We start from the raw sequence: 21,166 nt of genomic DNA on the forward strand, positions 1-21,166 counted from the left end.
AGATTGTGCTCCTGTTATTCTCTTCTGTGAACTCAATCTCATTCCTGAGTGTGGTTCAAGGATTGCTGTCAGAGGTGACAATGTAATATTGGCTTTCACATTCATAGACTAGCTTTTTGTATCACAAGTATTTTGATATGGTACAATTTATACTTACTTTTAACTGCTTTGGTATAGTATAAGCTGCCAGTTTATATATGCACTGTATAGTTTATATGAATAGTAGTGTGATAAATGTAATGTATCACAGGCTTTAGCAAAATGTTAAAATAGAGACTAAAATACTTCTATGTAACTAACTCGGAGAATGGTGTAAAGCAATTATTTTGTTTCTTACACCTGTGGTTTGGACTCTCCACGTGATAACAGTGACAGAAATCAAAGCACGAGCACCCGGGAAGGATTTATCCACTCCTCGAAATCAGGGAGTGTGAAACAACAGGAGAGAACTAGAGGAAGAAACAAAGCATATTGACCCAATTTACAGAATGTCCTGCAGACAAGTCAGAGGTTAAAACCAAACAAGAGAGTTTCTGGAACGGCAAAAACTCAAAGGAATGTTTGAATAATGTATAAATGTATAAATCATGAATATGCATGTACCCCCAGCAACCTAGCAGTATATAGAGAACGATGTTTGAATTGACCCTGTGCTCTTTGGCCGTTCACCAAAAGCTCCCCAGAGCTGGATATTTGTCCTTTGTTTTATCCCTTATTGAACTTAAAATTCTAAAAAGTGAACTTTGCTTTTCACAGTTACTAAAAGTAATTTATTTCCATTATTGACGTTAACAGAAAAATGACGAATAATTACAAGTTGGTTTTTTTTCTTCTTCCTTACTTTTCCCTCATATTCTGGGTCTGTTTTTTTTCAGTGAATTTTTCTCCCATCTGCTACCTGGGAGCAGGCCCGAGGCAAACGGGGCAGTTAGGAAACAAAAGATGTAGTGTGACAAGATGGGTGTGACATTCCATTGAAATAGTCCTGGCTGGGTGGATTGGGGGTGACACCGAGAGAAAAAAGGTGCTGGGTTTTGATTGACCCTGTTTGTATGCACATGTGTTTGTGTTTATATATGTGTGTGTATATTTATCTATTTATTTATTTATATTTATATAAATATATATGTTGGGATGGGGGTGTGTGTGTGTGTTTATGTATATATATATATATATATAGACCCTGTTTGTATGCACATGTGTTTGTGTATATATATGTGTGTGTATATTTATCTATCGATCTATTTATTTATTATATATATATATATATGTTGGGATGGGGGGTGGGTGGTGTTTATGTATATATATATGTCTATATATTTATACACACACACACATATTTTTGTGTGTGTATATATATATGTATATATACACATATATACATAAAGAACTGTTATTCAATTTCCCATATCTTTGCCTAAAACCCTGTATTTTCAAAGTTATAATAATTTGGAGAGAAGGGGGTCATATTCCCCATTCCAGGAAGGTTCCCACATTCCTTGGCAGAGACCTTTCTTTTAAAGCAATACAAGACACTAGTTTGAAATGTATAACTCCCAGAGGCTCCCTCCAAAGGTGACACTACAGTCCATGTCAGCAGATTAGGAGTTTGCTTATCCTTTTAGCAGTATGTCAGCTTTGTATGTAGCAGCAAGGAGTGGAGAAAACCAAACTGGTCAGTGGCTGGTACTGAGCAATACTATTTGATGGCTTTGATGTAGCTGCACAGTGCATAAACAACAGAACTCTGCTCTTGGGGATTGCTGTCACCCTGACCCTGCTTTCATCTTAAACATGAATTGAAACCACAAACATTTTCAGAAGTAGGAGGAATTCAGCTCTTCTTCAAACTGCATCTATAAAGTTTTCATTTTCAGGGAAGTCAACCTCACACAGGCTGTGATCTGTATGAATGGAGAGTACAGAATCCCAGAATCACTAAGGTGGGAAAAGGCCTCCAAAATCCAACCTTTGACCAAACACTGTGTTGTCAACCAAACCAGAGCCCTGAGTGCCATGTCCAGTTCCTTCAGCACCCCCAGGGATGGGCACTGCCAAGCTCCCTGGGCAGCCCCTGCCAAGGCCTGAGCAGCCTTTCCATGGGGAAATTCCTGCTGGAGCCCACCCTGAGGCTGCCCTGGCCCAGCCTGAGGCCGTTCCCTCTGCTCCTGTGCCTGTTCCTGGGAGCACAGCCCGACCCCCGGCTGTCCCCTCCTGGCAGGGAGTTGTGCAGAGCCAGAAGGGCCCCCCGAGCCTCCATGTCTCCAGGCTGAGCCCCTTCCCGGCTGCCTCAGCTGCTCCTCACAGCACTTTCTCTCTCGACCCTTCCCCAGTTCCTGCCCTGCTCTGCACAGGCTCCACACCAGAACGTCTCTCCACAATGTCTCTCTTGCTGTGAGGGGCCCAGAGCTGGACACAGCACTCGTGGTGTGGCCCCACCAGTGCCCAGCACAGGGGACAATCACTGCCCTGGCCCAGCTGCACTGTTTTTGATACAAGCCAGGTGCCACTGCCCCCCTGGGCACTCTGGGCTCAGGTTCAGCTGCTGTAGATCAGATCCCAGCCACTCTTCCCCCAGCCCGTAGCACTGGGTGGGTTGGTCACCCAAAGACAGCAGCTGGCACTGCACCTGAGCCTCAGCCCATGGATCCAGCCTGCCCAGATCCCTCTGCAGAGCCTTCCTGCCCTCCTGCAGATCCACACTCCCACCCAGCTGGGTGCTGCCTTCCACATGACTGAGGGTACACTGGATCCTCTCATCAAAATAAAGGATGCTTGGAGCAGGATGCTCTGCCCTGGAATGTGGTCAGCAACTCAGACAATGCCTATTTACAAAGCTATCACTGGTGGGTTGAGAGGGGCTCTTGTGCTGCTTTTGCTGTTGAATTAAGCATTACACATCAATCCCAAACTGGATATTAATTAGCAGACAAGCTGCTAAGGCACCTGAACATGTATGACTGGTAATCAATCACTTTTCACTATAAAATTCAGTCCCACTTCCAAATGGCAGGTTCTTCTAACATATCTAACACACTTCTTGAAGTGTGTATGGAGATTCCTCCTTTGGATGGAGACATCCCTCAAAATTACTCCTCAAGACTGAGTGAACAGGATTTGCCCCAAGCCTGGGTGAGTTACATCAATCTCTACTTAATAATTTGGTTTTTTACTAGCTTTGATACAAAGCTTTTTTTTTGGTTGTTTTTGCTTTACTGTGAGTGCTTTGATAACGTGCACTATCCTATCCTATCCTATCCTATCCTATCCTATCCTATCCTATCCCAAGCCTGGGTGAGTTGTATGGGTCAGTTACATCAATCTCTACTCAATAATTTGGTTTTTTGATAGCTTTGATACAAAGCTTTTTGGTTTTTTGCTTTACTGTGACTGCTTTGATAAAGTACACTATCCTATCCTATCCTATCCTATCCTAGTAGTTTTAGCTTTTATACTATGCAGTAATTAATTCTGATATTAGATCCTTTGCCTAATAATTTATCAAAATAAATAATTATTTTATATAAATATATCTAATTTGCCATCCTAAATTCTGCAGGACAAGGTTGTACAAATGTTCAATCACACCTCTGGGATTCCATAGACTTAAGTTTGTATGTACATGTATATATAGATACATACAACTTGAGTTGCTGACAGTTTGGGACTAAGAGTGGATCCAGCTGCCCCCAGGCCCCTCTCTGGGGAGTTTAGGCAGCCCAGGGTCCTTTCTGCACCTACTGGGAGCTTCTCTAATAAACTTTATCTGAAGTTTCCACTCCCCCCATGATGATATTAAGCAGGACTGGCCCCAATAGTGAGCCTTAGAGAACCCCACTAATTACCAGCTGCTCACTGGATTTAACTCCATTCACCACCTTGGCCCAGCCTCCATCCAGTTTCTATCCAAGGGAAGATGTCCAAGCCATGAGCTGCCAGCTTCTCCAGCAGAATGTTTTGAGGGACAGTATCCAAAGCCTTGCTGAAGCCTTGGCAGTGGCTATCACATCCACAACCTTTCCCTCACCTAAGAGGTGGCTCTCTGGTCATAAAAGGAGATGAGGTGTGCCAAGCAGGACCTGTCTTCCCTAAATCCATGCTGATCCCTTGCTTGTCCTGTACGTGCCATGTGATGGTAATAAGATTTATGACAGTGTCATAAATCATTAAATGGTCTTAGGACTAAAGCCCTCAGCTTCCAGAACGCTGAGTTGTTTACAACAGGACACACTTAGGAGATATGAACATCATCTAGGCTGAAAAAATGAGGGCAGGAAAAAATGAGAGCTATAAAAAATGCTATAAAAAAATGAGAGCAGGAAAATGCATGTGAAATCAGTCAAGGGCTGTAATACCAAGATAGTATCTGATCTCCTGTGATCTTAGCACCTTTGCTAATCATTTTTTTGATTGCAAGAGATGTTGTGCTTATACTTAGATTAAAAAGCACTCACCGTGTTACACCTGCACTGATCCAATGCCAGCTGTACTCAGTAAAACCCTTCTGCCATCTCTTGCAAAAAGCTGTTCAGCTGATTGTACTGAGGTGACAGTTCCACCCACCTGCCTTCAGCTGAGAAAAAAATAATGGGAGCAAATAATGTGAAAGAGCAAACAACATCGTGTACTTTACTCTAGCAAATGCTTCTAAAGAAATCTAAATGTATTATCTCACACAGTATTAGATACAGCTGCAGCTGAACCCTAATTAACTACCTGCATCTGGTTATCTTTCCTCCACAGAGTGAAAGGTGACTTACAGAATCACAGAATATCCTGAGCTGGAAGGAACCCACAAGGATCACTGAGCTCAGTTCCTGGCCCTGCACAAACACCCTTTGAGCTCCTCCTTCTAGACAGCTTTTGAGATATTGAATTTTGGTTTGATTAGGCAGTGATATTGGCTGCTAGGTAATTTAGCTCCTAAAATTATCAACTTCGTTTTAGCAGGACTTTTTTGTTGTTTTTTGTTTTTCCTTTATGCTTAAATGTTGCATGTTTTAATAAAAAACGTGTTTTCTTTTTTTTTCAAAAGAATATTTATTTATGTAATGCTAGTCTTTTCATGTTTTTTTTTCTAGTCCTAAAATCAATGGTCAGCAATAAGCATTATATTGTGTACTGTCTGTACATAGAAATATACTAAAACCAAGTTACAAAACTTAATGCAAGATGAAAAACATACAGAGCATAAGATTTATGTTTCATCTGAAAGAGATTTACAGGAAAACAAATTATTTCTGCTGTTAAAAAAAGAGAGAATCAAATTGGAAGGAACTGGAGGGAAGCACGTTTCATCCGAAAGAGATTTACAAGAAAACCAATTATTTCAGCTGTTAAAAAAAAGAGAGAATCAAATTGGAAGGAACTGGAGGGAAGCACCTGCCTAATAATCAATTCTATTTGTACAACACTTGGCACACCTGCAAATGGGTTTACTTTTGCTGATCTGAAACAATTCCAGTATTTTACTCTCCAAGTATGTCAAATGGGTTCATGTGTATTTAAAATATATTCATATGTATTTAAAACAGCCTATAACAGGATTTTTGTAGTGCCAAAAAAGTGTCCCTGAGCCACAGGACTTTTTCATCCATGGGACATAACTTTTTCTGTTTTCTTCCTGTGGAAACTGAGTATGAAGAATCACCCAGGGGTTTGATTAAATGGTAGTCCATTTAAAGTTTAACAATGTTAGTTCATTTAAAAGTCATTTTAATGATATGCAAATGATAAAGTAAGTGTAGCATTTCTGAACAAAGCCTCGTTCCTGAACGCTTTTTCATCCATGGGACATTACTTTTTCTCAGTTTTCTTCCTGTGGAAACTGAGTATGAAGAATCACCCAGGGGTTTGACTAAATGGTAGTCCATTTAAAGTTTAACAATGTTAGTTCATTTAAAAGTAATTTTAATGATATGCAAATGATAAAGTGTAGCATTTCTGAACAAAGCCTTAAGAGTGTCACTGTCAAGGTGCTGCCCTTTGAACCATGTATTTAAAGCTACTCTAAAACGAGAGCTATGAAAATGGGCAGCAGGTTGGCAAAAGTGCAGTTCTGAGACACTCCCAGGCCATTTCAGTGGAAGAACAGTTAGGCCAACACTGAGAGTTTTGAAAGTCTTGCTTCTGCTTCTAAGGAATTACCAATACAATAGCTTTTCCTTGTGAAAGCTGCTTATTTTTACAAACTCATAAAACATACTCAAAAGGGCAATTAAAATCAGATGAGGATAACATTGTAAAGATTAAATCAGTTCTGAGATTGTATTTACATATTAAGAGATGCTTAAATTAAAAAATATGACATGAAAGACTTAATTTTCCAAACCTGCCTTTAAAAAGGTGAAAAGCTGTGGGTATGGCCATGTTCCCTGCTCTTCCAGAGTCTGCACACCTGCAGACTGGAGCTTCTGTGGAAACCAGAGGAGTGTGTCTGCCTGTCTAACTTACCTGAGGTATTTCAGACCTGACATTTCAAATTAGTTTTTTTTTCAAATTCAAGGAACATAGGGGACAGGACTGGTTTAGTGATAGACCATCCCCATAACAGTTTCACATATTAATGAAGTTATTTAAGACTCTGCTTAAAAAGTTTCTGGTTGTTGAGGCATGGAGTCCTAAAATAATCAAGTTGAAAAAGCCAGGAGAGTGAAAGGATTCAAAGGTGTAGTTCTTGTTAAGTCTTTGGGCAGAGACCAAACAGATAGTGTGCTGTTATAAAGTAGTTCTGTTAATTAGTGTCTTAAAGACTGGCAGGCTGAAGTAGTATCTTGATGAACTGGTAAGGCTGTTGCACTCTGTTATTCCTGTTAAAGGGAAGTAATTAAAGCACATCCTAACATCTTGCCTGCATATATATGACTTAGCTACTCTGGTGGTTTCTACAATCAGGGCAGTATCTGAGTGCACTGAGGTTCTGCCAGTGCTCTGAAAGTCTGTAGATTTTTCAGCTTTGCACTGGACTGCAGAACCTGGCTTTGAAAGCTGTACATGCCTGTCCCTGGCCATCATGGTGTGAGAGGAAGTGCTGTCCCCACCCTCTCCTGAATAAAGCCATTCTGTTTTGTACACCTGCCCGTCCCTGGCCATCATGTGTGAGAGGAAGTGCTGTCCCCACCCTCTCCTGAATAAAGCCATTCTGTTGAGTCACAGCCTTACCCTGAAGAAAACGTTGCAGGAACCTTTCCAGACACTAACATTATGCATTTCTTTTAGTATTTTAACTGGTTTTCTGCTCTTTTTGTTAACTTTGATCAAAGCAAATTAAATTTGTCATTATTTCTAATACTACACAACTATAATAATTACATGTTTTTTGTATTGTTACAGTTTTCTGCTACCATTTGTGTTTTGTTATGAAAATGAAGCAAAACCAAGAAGCTGATCCAGCAGGTTATACATAAATCCAAAATAAAGTCATATCACAGTAATACATACTACTACAAAGTTGATGTGCAATATTGTGAAAAATCAACAAATCTGAAAGCTAAGACAAATACAGGTCAATAATCTAAAGGCATATCCAATAAGCACTGCTTCAGAGAATACTCTGGGTGGCTTTTGAAACCACTGAGTCTGGAGCAGGATGAAAAAAACAATCTGGAGGAGAGCTGCATCCTGTGCTGGCAGCTCGTCCCCTTGGCAAACCCCTGGCAGGGATCCTGTAAATCTACACACTGGAAGTTGTGCATTCAGGCACCAGCAGCTGTCATGAGGATGTTTTGGTCTTGTCTGCTCCACAGTCAATGTTTCTGTCCTTGAGACATCAAGATTTTTGGCACACCATCTAGCATAAGGACATCTTTGCATCTTAGGAAGTCAAGTTGCTTCCTCGTGAGAAAAAGTACAAGTTACATTTTCTTTTCAGCTTGGATCATACTCCATCTGGCATTTTAGGGAGAATTTACTGAAACTTGTCCTTTTAATTCTAACAAGCACTGTCTTGCTGCTTGCTTGTTTTGTGGCATGGCATGTGTCTGCTGAACATCAAGCTTTTCCAGCTGCTTATCCTGTTAACTACTACCTTGTCTTTATATGCTTACTTGAAGTTGCACCACATTTTGTCTTAAGAATGAATAGCCTTTTCTTCAAATAGCAAAGTAATATTTTAGGCTAGATTTACATTATTCACAGTACAAGTAGAGAATATGCTGTTGTCATTTTCTTGACCTTAAAAATACACTAATATTGAAGACAGCAAACATTCCATTACACTTTGTGTTGCTGAAAAGTCAAATTCAGGCACCAAGTTTTCTTTCTTGAATGAGGTGCAGATTCTTATCACTGACATTCTTGCTGGACTTCATTTTCAGTAGGGGATGAAGTTTTCACATCACAATAGCTAAAATCATGTCCATAAACTAGGTCTTTCTGAGAGTGTGGTTCATGAACTGTGACAGCACTCCATGACTTGTTCTTCCTCAGGGATTTCTGTAAGAGTTCTCTCATTCTCCTGTTTTCTTTGGCTGTGGATTCCCACATGATTTCAAGTTCCCCTTCTGTTTTCCTAGGGAAAAAATGATGAGAAATCCTAACTTTAACAATGTTTCAGCAGTACAAAACTATAGCAGGTGGATAAGTAAATTAGAAATGGCCTGTATTTAGGTGCTTGAGATTGCCTGATTGAAATCCATTCATTTTTTTGCTTTTGAAAAAGCTCATTACATGTAATGCTAAATAGAATAGGACCAGAAAACCACCCATTATGTAACAAGTTGGATGAAGTCTGCACACAGAGCAGTGCACGAGACCCAAATACTGTGACTACCCCTCCCTGGTGAGCACAGCTCTGCTCCCCACACTGCACTGCCCCTTCTCCCTGCCCAGAGCACTGTGCTCACCCTCTGAGCCCCAAGGGTCTGATCAGTCAGACTCTGTGCTCAGCTAGAGCATCTTTGTGGGAGCCAAACAAAAGTGGTATCAAGTTAGAAGGCAGACAAAGCCCAAGAGCTTGGGTTTCCTTTGACTCCTACTGTATGTCAAAATACAAAACAATAAGGAAATTAAGATCAGTTGAAATGGAAAGCACAGCTGATGCATGGAAAATGAGCACCCATTTTAATACAGAACCAGAGGACACATTCTCAAGCTGTGTCAAGGGAAATAGAGGTTGGATATCAGGAAAAAGTTTTTCGTGGAAAGGGTGATAAAGTTCTGGAATGGCTGCCCAGGGAGGTGGTGCAGTCACCATCCCTGGGTGTGTTTAACAAAGCCTGGATGTGGCACTGGGTGCCAGGGTTTAGTTGGGGTGTTGGGGCTGGGCTGGACGCCATGATCTTGAAGGTCTCTTCCAACCTGGTCATTCTGTGATTCTGTGAATCTGAACTCTTGTGATTCTGTGAATCTGAACTCTTCTTGGAGGACTAATTTTTAAACGGAGCTGAGAGATGCAGAGCCAGAGATGCTAACTGAGCTGGCTTTGGGATGAGCAGTCAGAGCACACTGCTGCCAGGAAAGGGCAGTGCTGCACACACAGCATGCTGCAGTGCCAGGTGAGGCTCTGCAGTGTGGCACAACTACAGTGCCACAATTACACACTTGCAGTGTGGTACTGCTTCATATTCAGCTGTTTTGCAGGTCAGCATCTGAGAAGAAGCAGCAGCATCCCAAGTGTAGGGGGATTTTGTTTGAAAATTTAGATCTGATTGAAATTTAAAAATGCACTCAGCAGAACTGGTTGGGGAGAGGGTGTCTTCTTGCCAGTCACAACCCCCCTTCCCTTAAGGAATTTGGATTACAGTGCAGCTTGGTTACTACAGCTGCTGATGCTCTGTACATCTTTCTCAACACCAACATTTCCTTGTCTCTACAGCTGGTTTGCCTCTTGAAACACAAGTCTTTGCCACTGGGCATGTAAAACTAGATACATGCTCAGTTTAGATACATGTGCTGTTTCCAGATGCCTTTAGACAAAAGACATTAAGTTAATTTCTTATTAATGTAGGCTATTATTAATGAAATAAGTAAAAATAAAAATCTAATTCAACCCTTAACCTAGCCAAAATGTAGGATTTTATAACTTGTTGAGAGTAAGCAAAATGCCAGTGCCCCACTGATGTTTGAGGATGAAAAAATTACTAGAAGTAGGTTCTGAAAGATTCTTCTTTAAAAAAGACATGCCCTCATTGACCTAAATTCATTCAGCCTTAAATCTCAGAATCTTATTTGGGCTGGCTCTATAATTCATTTTCATCTATCCTGTGACAGTTTATTTACATATTCCTTATCACAGAGGTTTTTATTGTGTTGTAATTTCATATGTCACCTCACAGATAAGACAGCTCCTCCCCCTTGCCTGTGCACAGCTGCAAAGCTTTTCTGCTGTTGACCCTCTTCCAGGGAAGGTTTAATGCACTTTCAAACTTACATTCTGCATCCAAAGCACAGCAGCTGTGACTACCTTGAGGTACTGCTTCTCTGCAGGAGTCATATAAAATAAACTCTGACCTAGAAAACTCATAAAGGTCAAGTAAGACTGGAAACATTTAGGAACCTGTTTTTTTTACCCTAGGGTCAGATCATGAACTTTGTTTATATTTCAAACCTCTTATTTAATGAAAGGTTGTGATATTGATATCTCTTAAGGTTACTCAGTGACTAATAAAGATGTCATTATCAGCTGCCTGAAAAACAAAATGTTATTGCTTTCTCATTAAAGGTTGCTGGGAATTTGCAATATTATCTAGCAAAGGCTGTAATTACTGATAAGGCTCTAAGGAGCAGCTTCCAGGAAGGGAAATCTGCCTATCTTCAAAAGTTTGTATTTATCAGAAGTACAACTGTAACTATACGTGTTTCTTTTTGAAAACCAAGTAGAAAAATCCTCATCCCTTGGATGCAATGGTAATAGAACTCCTGATTTTGGTTATGAGCTGAAAGAATGCAGAAGGGGAGAAAATTTCAAAGGCATCTCTGTTATGTTTGATGAAAGCCCATGCTAGTTTGGAGTACACTTGTTAAAAACAGGAGAGAAGCAGCACATGAATACATCTCTTTGCCTACACATGCACTACTTGTGACAAGCTGTGGCTGCAGCTGCTCTGCCCCTGGGCACACGGGCTGGGCAGTGAGCTGGCACCACCCAGCTGTGCTGTGCTCCTCTGCAGGCTCTCACTGAGAGCAAGGGCTGTTGCCACATCTGAAGTGGCATTTCACTTTGCTTTACAAGAAAGCTTAGCAGCAACAACAGCTACAGTATGCTTTTATGATAAAGAATTTCATGGTGGTAGCTAAGTCAGACTTGCCCAAATTTCCTCACTCCATATTATTAAACTAAATGCAAGAGCAAAATAAATGATATGAAATAGTTTTCTGTCTTCACCTGCTTACAGTGATTCACCATACCTTCAGCTAGATTTTAAAGTGAATTGACTTTTCTGCTTAAAATGTGGCATGCTATTCTGATTTTCATTACCTAACAGTGAAATTGGAGAATAAATTAGAAATTAGAGAATAAATATTGATTGTATCCACTTATCCTAATGTCCATGTAGGCATTTTGCACAGAAACATTATCTGGACTAAAAATCTACTGTGTGAACACAGCTAGTCACAATAAATCAAAATGTTTGGTACTCTCCTAGCACTAGGGACTTTACTTGCCAAGCTAGAGATGATGAGCAACATCTGAACTACAAATGATTTTCCCTTCCTTACTCCTGTGACTGTGTGAAGGGAGATAGAAAATAATAAGCCTTGTAAAATCACAAATACAGAAAGCAGACCAAAAGACATGTTTAATTTCTGACTGATAGGCATAGAAGAGTAGATACATATTTGGATTACCTTGGGAAATGACTTTATATTGCAGTACTTGAGAAAAATAATGGAATATGAAGAAACTGGCTCATATGAATAGTATCAGCCATGGTGTTAATTTATTTCATTGATTTTGTTTCATAAGCATAAAAACTTACTATTTCTTATAGAGGTGTAGAATTCAGCTGACTTCACAGTAACATAAGTTCTTTTATCTACATTTTTTTATATAGTAATCAAAGGAAAATAGTGAATCATGAGATTAACCAAAAGCCTACCTGGAAGATGACAGTAAAAATTCTTTTTTAGAGTTGTGCTCATTGTATTATATTCTGATAATCACTGTTAAGATTTAACTACCACCAGAAAAAAAAAAACCAGTCACTCATGACACCATTCAATAATGTTGGACTTTTAGAGTTGTGTTCATTATATTACATTCTAATAATCACTGTTAAGATTTAACTACCAGTCACTCATGACACCATTCAATAATGTTGGAGACTACAGAAATGAAAAACATATCTTGATGGGGTTCATCTGGGGCATGTTTCCATAAACCACTTTTCTTCATCATCATACAGTTAAATGGACTACAGTGGTGTAGTTCCAGGTGCAGATCTTGTTTCTTAAAAGGTAGCTGCAAGTGTTAATTGTACGTGTTTACTGAAGAAAAAATGAATTAATTTGGACTGAAAAGGTAAAAGTGATATAGTATACTGTATGAAAAGTGTAATTATTTTACACATTTGTGTTACATCATCTAATTTGCCTACTTTGGGGCTAGAAGGGTAAATTTTGAATTATCCATATTATGGGAATTCAAATTATGCTCTGTCCTACACTGAAAAAAACCCTCTTTAATTGTTGCTCTCTACAGTAAAAAAAAAAAAATTATATAAGCTCAGAGATATGAAAGTAATTTAATTAGTTTAAGATCATAAAAAACTAGTTCCAGAGAAATGTGGATCACTTCCATCTGGTTTTTAATGCAAATTTCAGAGATTAATGGAATGTTCATAGTACAATTACACCTGTTTAACTGCACTGTATAAAGTAACTGAGAGGGACTGTACTGATGTAAGGTGGATGATACCAAGCCCTGTTTTTCTATTGTCTGTTAAAATCTATTTAAATATTTTATTTCACAATGGCAGTGATGACTTGAGAAATGACTGCTTATTACTTTTCTTCAGTTGTAAACTGAAACTCTTTTTCTTTTATGCTGATAATGTAAATTAATGCTATGAATGAAATGCTATGAAGCTTTCCACTATCAGAGGGAAAAATGCTGTTTTTCTTTTATGTTGATAATGTAAATGTGCTATGAAGCTTTCCACTATCAGAGGGAAAAAATACCTTTAGAGGACTCTGTATTTAAAGGATATCTCAACACTGCAGTCATACTCTTCTATAAATCTGTTAAATTTTCTTCTCTTTATTGTGCACATAGCCAATCTAAGACACTTCTTAATAGATCAGACAGATTCAAAAGAAAACAGATCTTTGGTGTACTCATTAGATCCTTTCATTTCACTGTTCTGAAAACTGTTGAGGGGTATGAGTGGGAAAGTGTTCAGTCTTTAATCAAAGATTCACACAGATTCATATCCTTCTTAAGAAGTCTTAAGAACAGCAGCAGCCATACAGAATAAATTCCTCCTTCCCAAGACCTTTCTGAGAGCTGGCCATCATGAGCAGGCTTTCAGCATTCTCATTTTTGGAACACAGCACAGGAGACTCTGCTGCTGGCTGCGTGCTGTCCCCTGTGCCTCCACCTGTGTGACCTCCTGGGTGGCTCCTGCCCGTGCCCCACTCACCTGCTCTGCTGCAGCACCTCATTCAGGGTTTCCTGTTTGTCCTGCAGCAGACGCTGCAGGTGCTGCTTTTCCTGCTCATACTCAGCAGTCTTCCTTTCAAATTCCCTCTCCTGCTCAGTCATCTTGAGATTGATATCTCCAAGCTTCCCAGCTGCTTTCTTTTTATATACCTGTGAGGGTTAAAGTTAATAGAAAAAAGTGGGATAATAGGAGAAATAAGGACAAGTCATTACTAACAAAAGAAAGAGTTAAGGATATTGATTTTCAGTTGAATCTTTACATTAATGCTGCCTTGTTTAATTATGCCAGGTAGGTTGCACTGTGGGATTTTTTTTTAGCCTATTTGTTAATTTGAAGGTATTACACTTTATTTTGTTCTGCATATAAAACTGCTGTGTACAATGAATACCATACTGTAAGTTTGATTTACAGAAAACACAGTTACCTGCAAAAAAAGGTTTGTTTCCCAAGATACAAAGCTACACTTTACAGCACAGGTTGCTTACCACTTGCCAAACAGCCACACATATCAGTACATACCATGAAAAAGTGTTTCTGTTTTGTTAGTTGTTTAATCTTAATACTAAGAGGAAGAAAAGAATACCTTTGCTTGCTGCTTCATGTAACAGTCCTCTTGCTCAGTGAAGCACAAGTGATTTTTTGATTAATGGCTATAATAATTAAATGATAACTAATGACTGGTCTCATCTCCAAAATAAGAAATTAGTAACTTTGCTTTCTGAAATAACATCCCCATTAAATTGCATAAGCACACAAGAAACTGCAAACTGGTTTGTGTGTTGTTACACATTTCCAGATGCTGCTGCTCTTGACAATATCAAAAATCCGATAATAACTTGTTTTCTCATGATTACAAATAGAATGCTAAAACTGTTATTTTCTCTGCATACTGTGATGTTTCCTACAGAACAGCGTTATGTTATAGAACAGAGTTTTGAGATGGAAACACCTCCTTTAATAAAATTGTAAACTAATTTAGTGAAGCTTTGAAAATACTGCTATTTATGTCTTCCTAATATAAAGTTTTATCTCAGGTGCTAATCACTAAGGTTTTATCTTCATCTCAAGCAGGGGAGAAAGTTTTGAGTTTGTCTTTTGGAGGAATAAAAAAAAGGCATTTTTAGACATGCTGTATATAAAGCTATATAATCCTTCCCACAAACTGTTTCCTTTTTAGCTCTTGCAAAATGTGTCACTGTAAAGTTTAATTTTCTAAAGGTAACAGGATAACAATAGATTACAGAATATTAGTAATTCAATATTTAAGGCTGACTTACACAGGATTTTTATCCTAACTTTTCTCTGACAGTTCTAATAGAAGAATAAGAAGCTTGCAAGTTAACCAATAACATCACTCAACTTTTTAGATTCCCAGAGAAGTCTCCAAAATGCAGGAGCAATGTTATGAAAGGCTAAAAGTAAAGAAGCTCCTTCTGAACAGGAGGCTGCTCAGAGCCAGCCTAGAGGAAGTGCAGAGTTCAGGGAAACAGCTGAACCTTCCCCTCTGCCAGTAAAAGCCCAGCACTTGTCAGGTCCAGCCAGGTGTGAGACTTGAAATGCCCTCTGTAGATTAGATGTCCATAGTAATTTCAAATAACAAGAACAAACTTCCTCTCTTGACTTTATCACAGGAAGGAAGGCTGGTCAATGTGGCACTGGTGAAACCTTGCTTTCCATCACGTGCTCACTGACCATCCAGCATGGTCTGTGCTTTAGGCTGAGGTTTGTGTTTTAAGCTGCACTCTGCTCCCTGCAATCCTGCTCTACCTCTGCCAACTGCAGCTGAGTCCTGTGTGCAGAATAGTTGCAAAATCAGAGGGAAAAGGGCACCTTTTCCTTATGGCCATATGATTATAGTCTGAAGCTAGGTATGAGTGATAAATTGTTCTGATCTTGCCTCTATGGATGGATTACAAGTAAGTCTGTAAAATGCAGCCTGGGCAGGTTGGGATGGTTCTGGGCACACTGACACATGCAGCTGCTGGCACTTAGAGATCCTTCACACCTTTGAATTGTTCAAGATAACCTATTACTGTTCTCTGAAGTGAAGCAGGTAGCAGCAAACTGGAGATGACAGTTTTCAGGGTGAGGATGTTAACCCATAGCTGGAAGTCATAATATTCTCCTCTAGAGCTGGTCATAGCATCCCCTGCACACAGTAAGCAGGATGAGGAATGATCATGGATGCAGGTGCTGGTACTGGAGAGGACAAAATTTACTCCCAGGTGGTAAAGAGACAGTAAAGCAGACTGCAGATGATGTAGAGGAAATATGCATACATGATATTTTTGGGTCAGGGTATACACTGTGCTGCCATTCTGGCTAGGAGGCCCTTGGCTGCTGGGTTTGTCAGAGATCCTGGGAATAGATGATTTTGTTGCAATCATGGAAAGACAGGTTCTATTCAGCAGGCTCAGAATGCCTGAGACACATAACTAACCTTCCCGGGGATATTAATCTCTTCCCTGACTTTTGGCAGCACTTTTGTGTGAGTGGCAGTGTGTGCAAGTCATCTTCTGAGTTCACAGCTGAGTGAGAAGTGTGAGAAAACTGAAACAGTTTCAGGCAAAAGCCAGCAAAAATCAGGGCACATTTCTCTCTCCTCTCTATATAGATCAATTTAAGAGTGTGAAACAGAATCCAGTGTTTCCTTACCAGTAAGATGAATGCATTTCCTTTCAATTTTGGTTATACTTCCTGTTTTCTATGCAAACATGGTTAACTCTGGGAAATAAGTCACATAGTATACAAAATAGTGACATACACCAGAATAATTTAGAGATTCTTTGTATACATCAACTAATGTGACAGTGTGAAAGATATAGAAACCAATATACCAGGTATCTTTCTCCTTTTAGATTACAGTAAAAATAATGGTAGCACCAAAGATGCTGAAACATAAATGTTTCAAACTTATTTCACAGTTATAATACAATTACATACTGTGCTTTTTAATTTAGGGATTCTTTGTATACATCAGCTAAGGTGACAGTGTGAAAGATATAGAAACCAATTTACCAGGTATCTTTCTCCTTTCTTTTTTTTAGATTACAGTAAAAATAACGGTAGCACCAAAGATGCTGAAACATAAATGTTTCAAACTTATTTCACAGTTATAATACAATTACATACTGTGCTTTTTGTTTAGAGAGTTGTAAAAATAACTTATAATGTATTCACTAACTAGGCTGGATTTTGAACATCCTCTGAGTTTGTCAACCTTCTACCCTCTGGTCACAAGAAAGTACTGGATGATAACTGTACACCTGAGATAACACTTTCATTCTTCCAAATCCAATGGTAATGGAATTCGAGTTGAAGGACTGGTACAGCCTCAAAGAAGTAGAAGACAGAACACCTGGGTTATAATATAGAGCAAAAACCGAAATACAAATAATCTTTAAATATTATTACAACTAGTCATAATTCCCAAGTAGTGATGTAAAGACAGTATCTGGCAGATATGCAGTGCACAGATATAATGGAAGAAGACACTAGTGAAAATTATAATGGTGATCTATTTTCTTTTTTCAAAACTTTTAAAGACAATCCATACATAAGTCTTTCATAAAAACATTGGTAGAGATCACAATATCTGGCAGATATGCAGTGCACAAATATAATGGAAGACACTAGTGAAAATTATAAGGGTGATCTATTTTATTTTTTCAAAACTTTTAAAGACAATCCATACATAAGTCTTTCGTAAAAACATTGGTAGAGATTAACTACTTTTCTCATTAAAAAACCCAAACATTTCACAACAGATATTTAGCTTAGAAGCACTGCTTACCTTAACTTTTTCTTCCAATCTTCCTAAGCGCAGGCTGCCTTCTATAATTTTCTTGAGAACACCATGATTCTCATTTTCCAAGCATCTGGCCTGCAACCATGCAGTAAACAGAGCTACATGTAACCACTTTGTCTGTTTGTCAGGGCAGACAAAATGCATACATTGAGACAGACACAGCAATTCCATTTTGAACTCTGCTGTCTGAAGAACCAACATGGATACAGAGTCCTGGAAATTATTCTCACAATGGCTCATTAATAATTTGTCAACTGACTGTGAACACTATGAAGCAGTGTTATTCTGAAATGAAACATACTGTAAACCCAACCAATTCTGTGGTATTTTTCTTACTGACTCAAGTATGCATATGTAGGGATGCCATTTTTAAGCATAAGACTCATCCTTTAGGTCACATCTAGCAATCTGCTCTCAAACAAGCCCTTGAATTTGGCAGGGGGTCAGGCAAGGATATTTCTAATATGGTATGATTAATATTTAAAAGCAGATATCCCAGAGACTGAGATCTAAGAATCAGTTCCCCCAGTTTCTAGGATACATTTATTGTGCCCAGTTTCAATCTGAAGTCCAATTTGTAATGGACAAGGATTTGAGCTGTGTCACCATAGCTCCTCTTCTAGAATTAGGAATTAACTGCATGTTTTTATCCAATGCTGATGACAACCTTTGTCTACTACCTGGACAACAAGTAAAAGAAGCTTTATTTTTAATAAAGTTTTGTGAAATTATTTCAGATTCAATTTGAAGACAAGAGTATGAATATGAAAAATTGAAACTGTGCCCAGTATCCTGTAAAAGAAACAAAATAGGCTTACAAAAAGCCCAGAAACCTCCATGCCAGGCACTTCCACTACACAGAAGCTGTTCCAAAAGTCTCAATCAGCCTGTCAAAATGACTGCTAACCAATAAGGAGCATTAATATGCATTCACAACAGACAGTCCATACAGATCACTTCAAGGATAACAGTCCACCCTTAAGACTCAAAATAAATATTAAAATCTTATGATTGTGTGCTATTTTTAAATACATGTAGCTCAACATTAGCTTCTAAAACTAGGTTAAAAATAATCTTTTAAACTTGGCAAGCGCCATTTCAGACCCTAATGCTCATGTGAATTAAGACTTAATTATATTACCTTGAGAGATAAGGGTAGTTGCTTTTAACTGCTCCTCTAGGAAAAAAATCTTTCACTGCTCCTATCCTATTTGCTAAAGTCTACCTAAATAGAGCTAAATCCTTATACTGGAATTGCAGCTTCATTCTTTGATAATTCAGATTAACAATAACTTGTGCCAGTAGCATGATAACTGTGTAAAATATTAATTAAGTCACATTAATTATTTAAAGGTAATTACCAAGAACACAAGATGATCACGTTCCTTAGCTATCTTCTCCACCAGCCCAATAAGATTTGCTAGATAGTGATGGGCTGCAACTTCTTTTTCCATTGCTTCCTCCAGCTGCAGTTGCAAAAGACCTATTTTCTTCTTTAATCGTCTATAAAAGAAAAGAGCAAATCTTTGGATTGGGAATTAGTAATGGCCTTAAAGAACTTGTATCACTCATGCAATTCAACATGTACAAGTCTCAAACAATTCTACATACTGTTAAAAATGCACTGGCTCAGAATATCTGCAGTGCCACTGGTATCATGTTCCAATCTTTGGGGCTGCTTTTTCTTTACAATAAGTTATCTGAATAAAAATAGTAACAATGATTCAAAATAACAGTTTGTACAATGGCTACAAGCTCATATTTCTTAAGATACAGAACAATAATACTGTCTTTTTAAAATATTGTGAACTCCTTTCTAAGCAATCAGGTGCATGAGATCTGCAAATAGTTTTCAGACACCTAATGATTATTGCTACAGCTAACTACTAACTACTAAATTAAAGATTATTCTTAATTTGCACTTAGACACAGAAAAGTGAGCATGAAAACATACAAAGGTTAGCCAAACTTGACAACCAGGCCTCTAGACATGACAAACATGTTTAGGTAACATGCCTTTTTTTTGCAGTAGGTAGAAAATACACATTATGGGAAGTCAGACAATATTTTTACAGAAATTTCTGTTGTTTTTAGAAATAAAAGTATTTCTCTACAAGAAAATGAGACTGTGATAAGACCTGTTTGTCTTTTGAGTCATCTGCATCTCAGTTTCCAGGATCTTCTTGTCAGCCATGAAGTTATTTTTCTCCAGGAGCAGTTTCTTGTTTTCAGCTTGCAGTGATGCTATTTTTCCCATTACAGCTTCCACCTCAGAGCGCTTTTTCTCCTGCTCCTGCTGTAAACAGCTGCAAAAACCAAGAGTGTAGAACAGGTATCATGTACAGATCTACACCACTAAAATGCTAAGTGACAGGAAGATACCCATGTTGAAGTTATGAAATAAGATACACTGAGAATGCTCAGTGGTCACTGGTGACATCAGAGAGGTATTAAAATCTCATATCAAATTATTCGAGTAATTCCTTCTGATTGCACTTTATTTAAATTACAAAAATATGTAGTCCAGATGTAATCCCTTAGTGTTTCTTTTTTTTTTCGAATAAATTACTATCAACACCAAAATACAAGGTCTGAGGACTTCTCAGGATGGCACTGTACCATGAAACAGTAACCTGCACTATCCAAAGCATACAAATGTATGGAATGTCTTCACAGAAACATTACTCTGCAGATTATGCTGCACAGCAGCACTTTTGAGTTGTGATGTTTCATGTAATTTCCATATTGTAACAAATGAAGAAACTCAGAACTTCTAGCTCAGAATTCCTGGATTCCTTAGACATGTTCCAAAGATGGGAACACAAGAATGAGAACATTCTACATATAGTACTGATAGCAGCAAATATATTTGACAAAAATGGTATGTTTAATGCCTCCTCTTCTACTATTCAAAATGTTACAATCAGCAGTAGGTACTCTGTGGTAAAAAAACTTCTACCCATGTTTCTAGAACTGGGATTTTGTAATTTTAAATGTCTCTAATAACTAAGACAGTATTTTTTAAATACTTCCTTCCCTTTCTTTGTGCTTTGGTACTTACCTTTCTGGATTACCAGCATAAGTTTCCACTGGCCTCCTGCCTACAGAGTGCTATGTGTCATGTGCATGCTTTGCACCAATTTTTCTCTGTGCACCATATGTAAAATAAACTCCTACCTTTTTAAATCATTCACCACAGCCAAGTGCTCCTCTGCTGTTATTCTGCTATCCACTTTGGCTTTCAGCTCCTCACATGTAGAACACAAAGCTGCTAGCTGCTTCTGGTACTCTGTTATTTCTTCCTCTTGACTCTTTTTCTTATCTTCTAAGACTACTATTTGTTTGGTCAACTTTGAAGCTTTTGGAAAGAGGAAAAAAGAGTCAACTGTATATAGCAGAACTAATTCAACCACTGAGTGAAACTTCAACAAAACCATTACTACATTAATTCCTAGTTGTTTACAATATTATGTAACAGAGCATTTGTCAGTTTGTGTTTTAACAGCTTGAACTTGACTTTTTGCTGTCTCAAGCAACTTGTTTTGGAATTGTGCAGAAACTTCAAGAGTACTTCTTTTCAAGGCTATAAAGTTTGCTGAAATGTCATTTTACTCTGAAAAATTCTGATTCAATTTGAAGTGTTCTTCAATTATGCAAATGACTGTATTGCTGTTTAACAGTTCTTCTCACTTTTTCAGAAGAAGTCAAAATGCAGTATTTTTTATAGGGTGATAATGACATTTTTTAAAACATCAGT

The 21,166-nt window shown here is 38.4% G+C and overlaps 1 protein-coding gene across 5 annotated transcripts in view; it reads right to left on the minus strand.

Annotated features, from left to right (window-relative positions):
* Positions 1 to 7,072: 7,072 nt before the first annotated feature.
* CEP89 (centrosomal protein 89) overlaps positions 7,073 to 21,166 on the minus strand; it is a 31,445-nt gene continuing 17,351 nt past the window's right edge. For 4 of the 5 annotated variants that reach the window (XM_039713975.1, XM_039713974.1, XM_039713977.1 and 1 more), the window contains 6 exons: positions 20,587 to 20,767; positions 19,548 to 19,715; positions 18,771 to 18,912; positions 17,395 to 17,484; positions 13,581 to 13,750; positions 7,073 to 8,509 (listed from right to left, as the gene is read on the minus strand). In XM_039713975.1, coding sequence (XP_039569909.1) covers positions 8,284 to 8,509; positions 13,581 to 13,750; positions 17,395 to 17,484; positions 18,771 to 18,912; positions 19,548 to 19,715; positions 20,587 to 20,767 — 977 coding nt within the window. In that variant the 3' untranslated portion in view covers positions 7,073 to 8,283. Of the gene's footprint in view, positions 8,510 to 13,580; positions 13,751 to 16,610; positions 16,935 to 17,394; positions 17,485 to 18,770; positions 18,913 to 19,547; positions 19,716 to 20,586; positions 20,768 to 21,166 lie in introns of those variants that run through there. The other variant, XM_039713976.1, reaches the window with a different exon arrangement.

The sequence above is a fragment of the Passer montanus genome, unplaced genomic scaffold (assembly GCF_014805655.1).
Source record: "Passer montanus isolate IOZ18808 unplaced genomic scaffold, ASM1480565v1 scaffold292, whole genome shotgun sequence".
Lineage (NCBI taxonomy): Eukaryota > Metazoa > Chordata > Aves > Passeriformes > Passeridae > Passer > Passer montanus.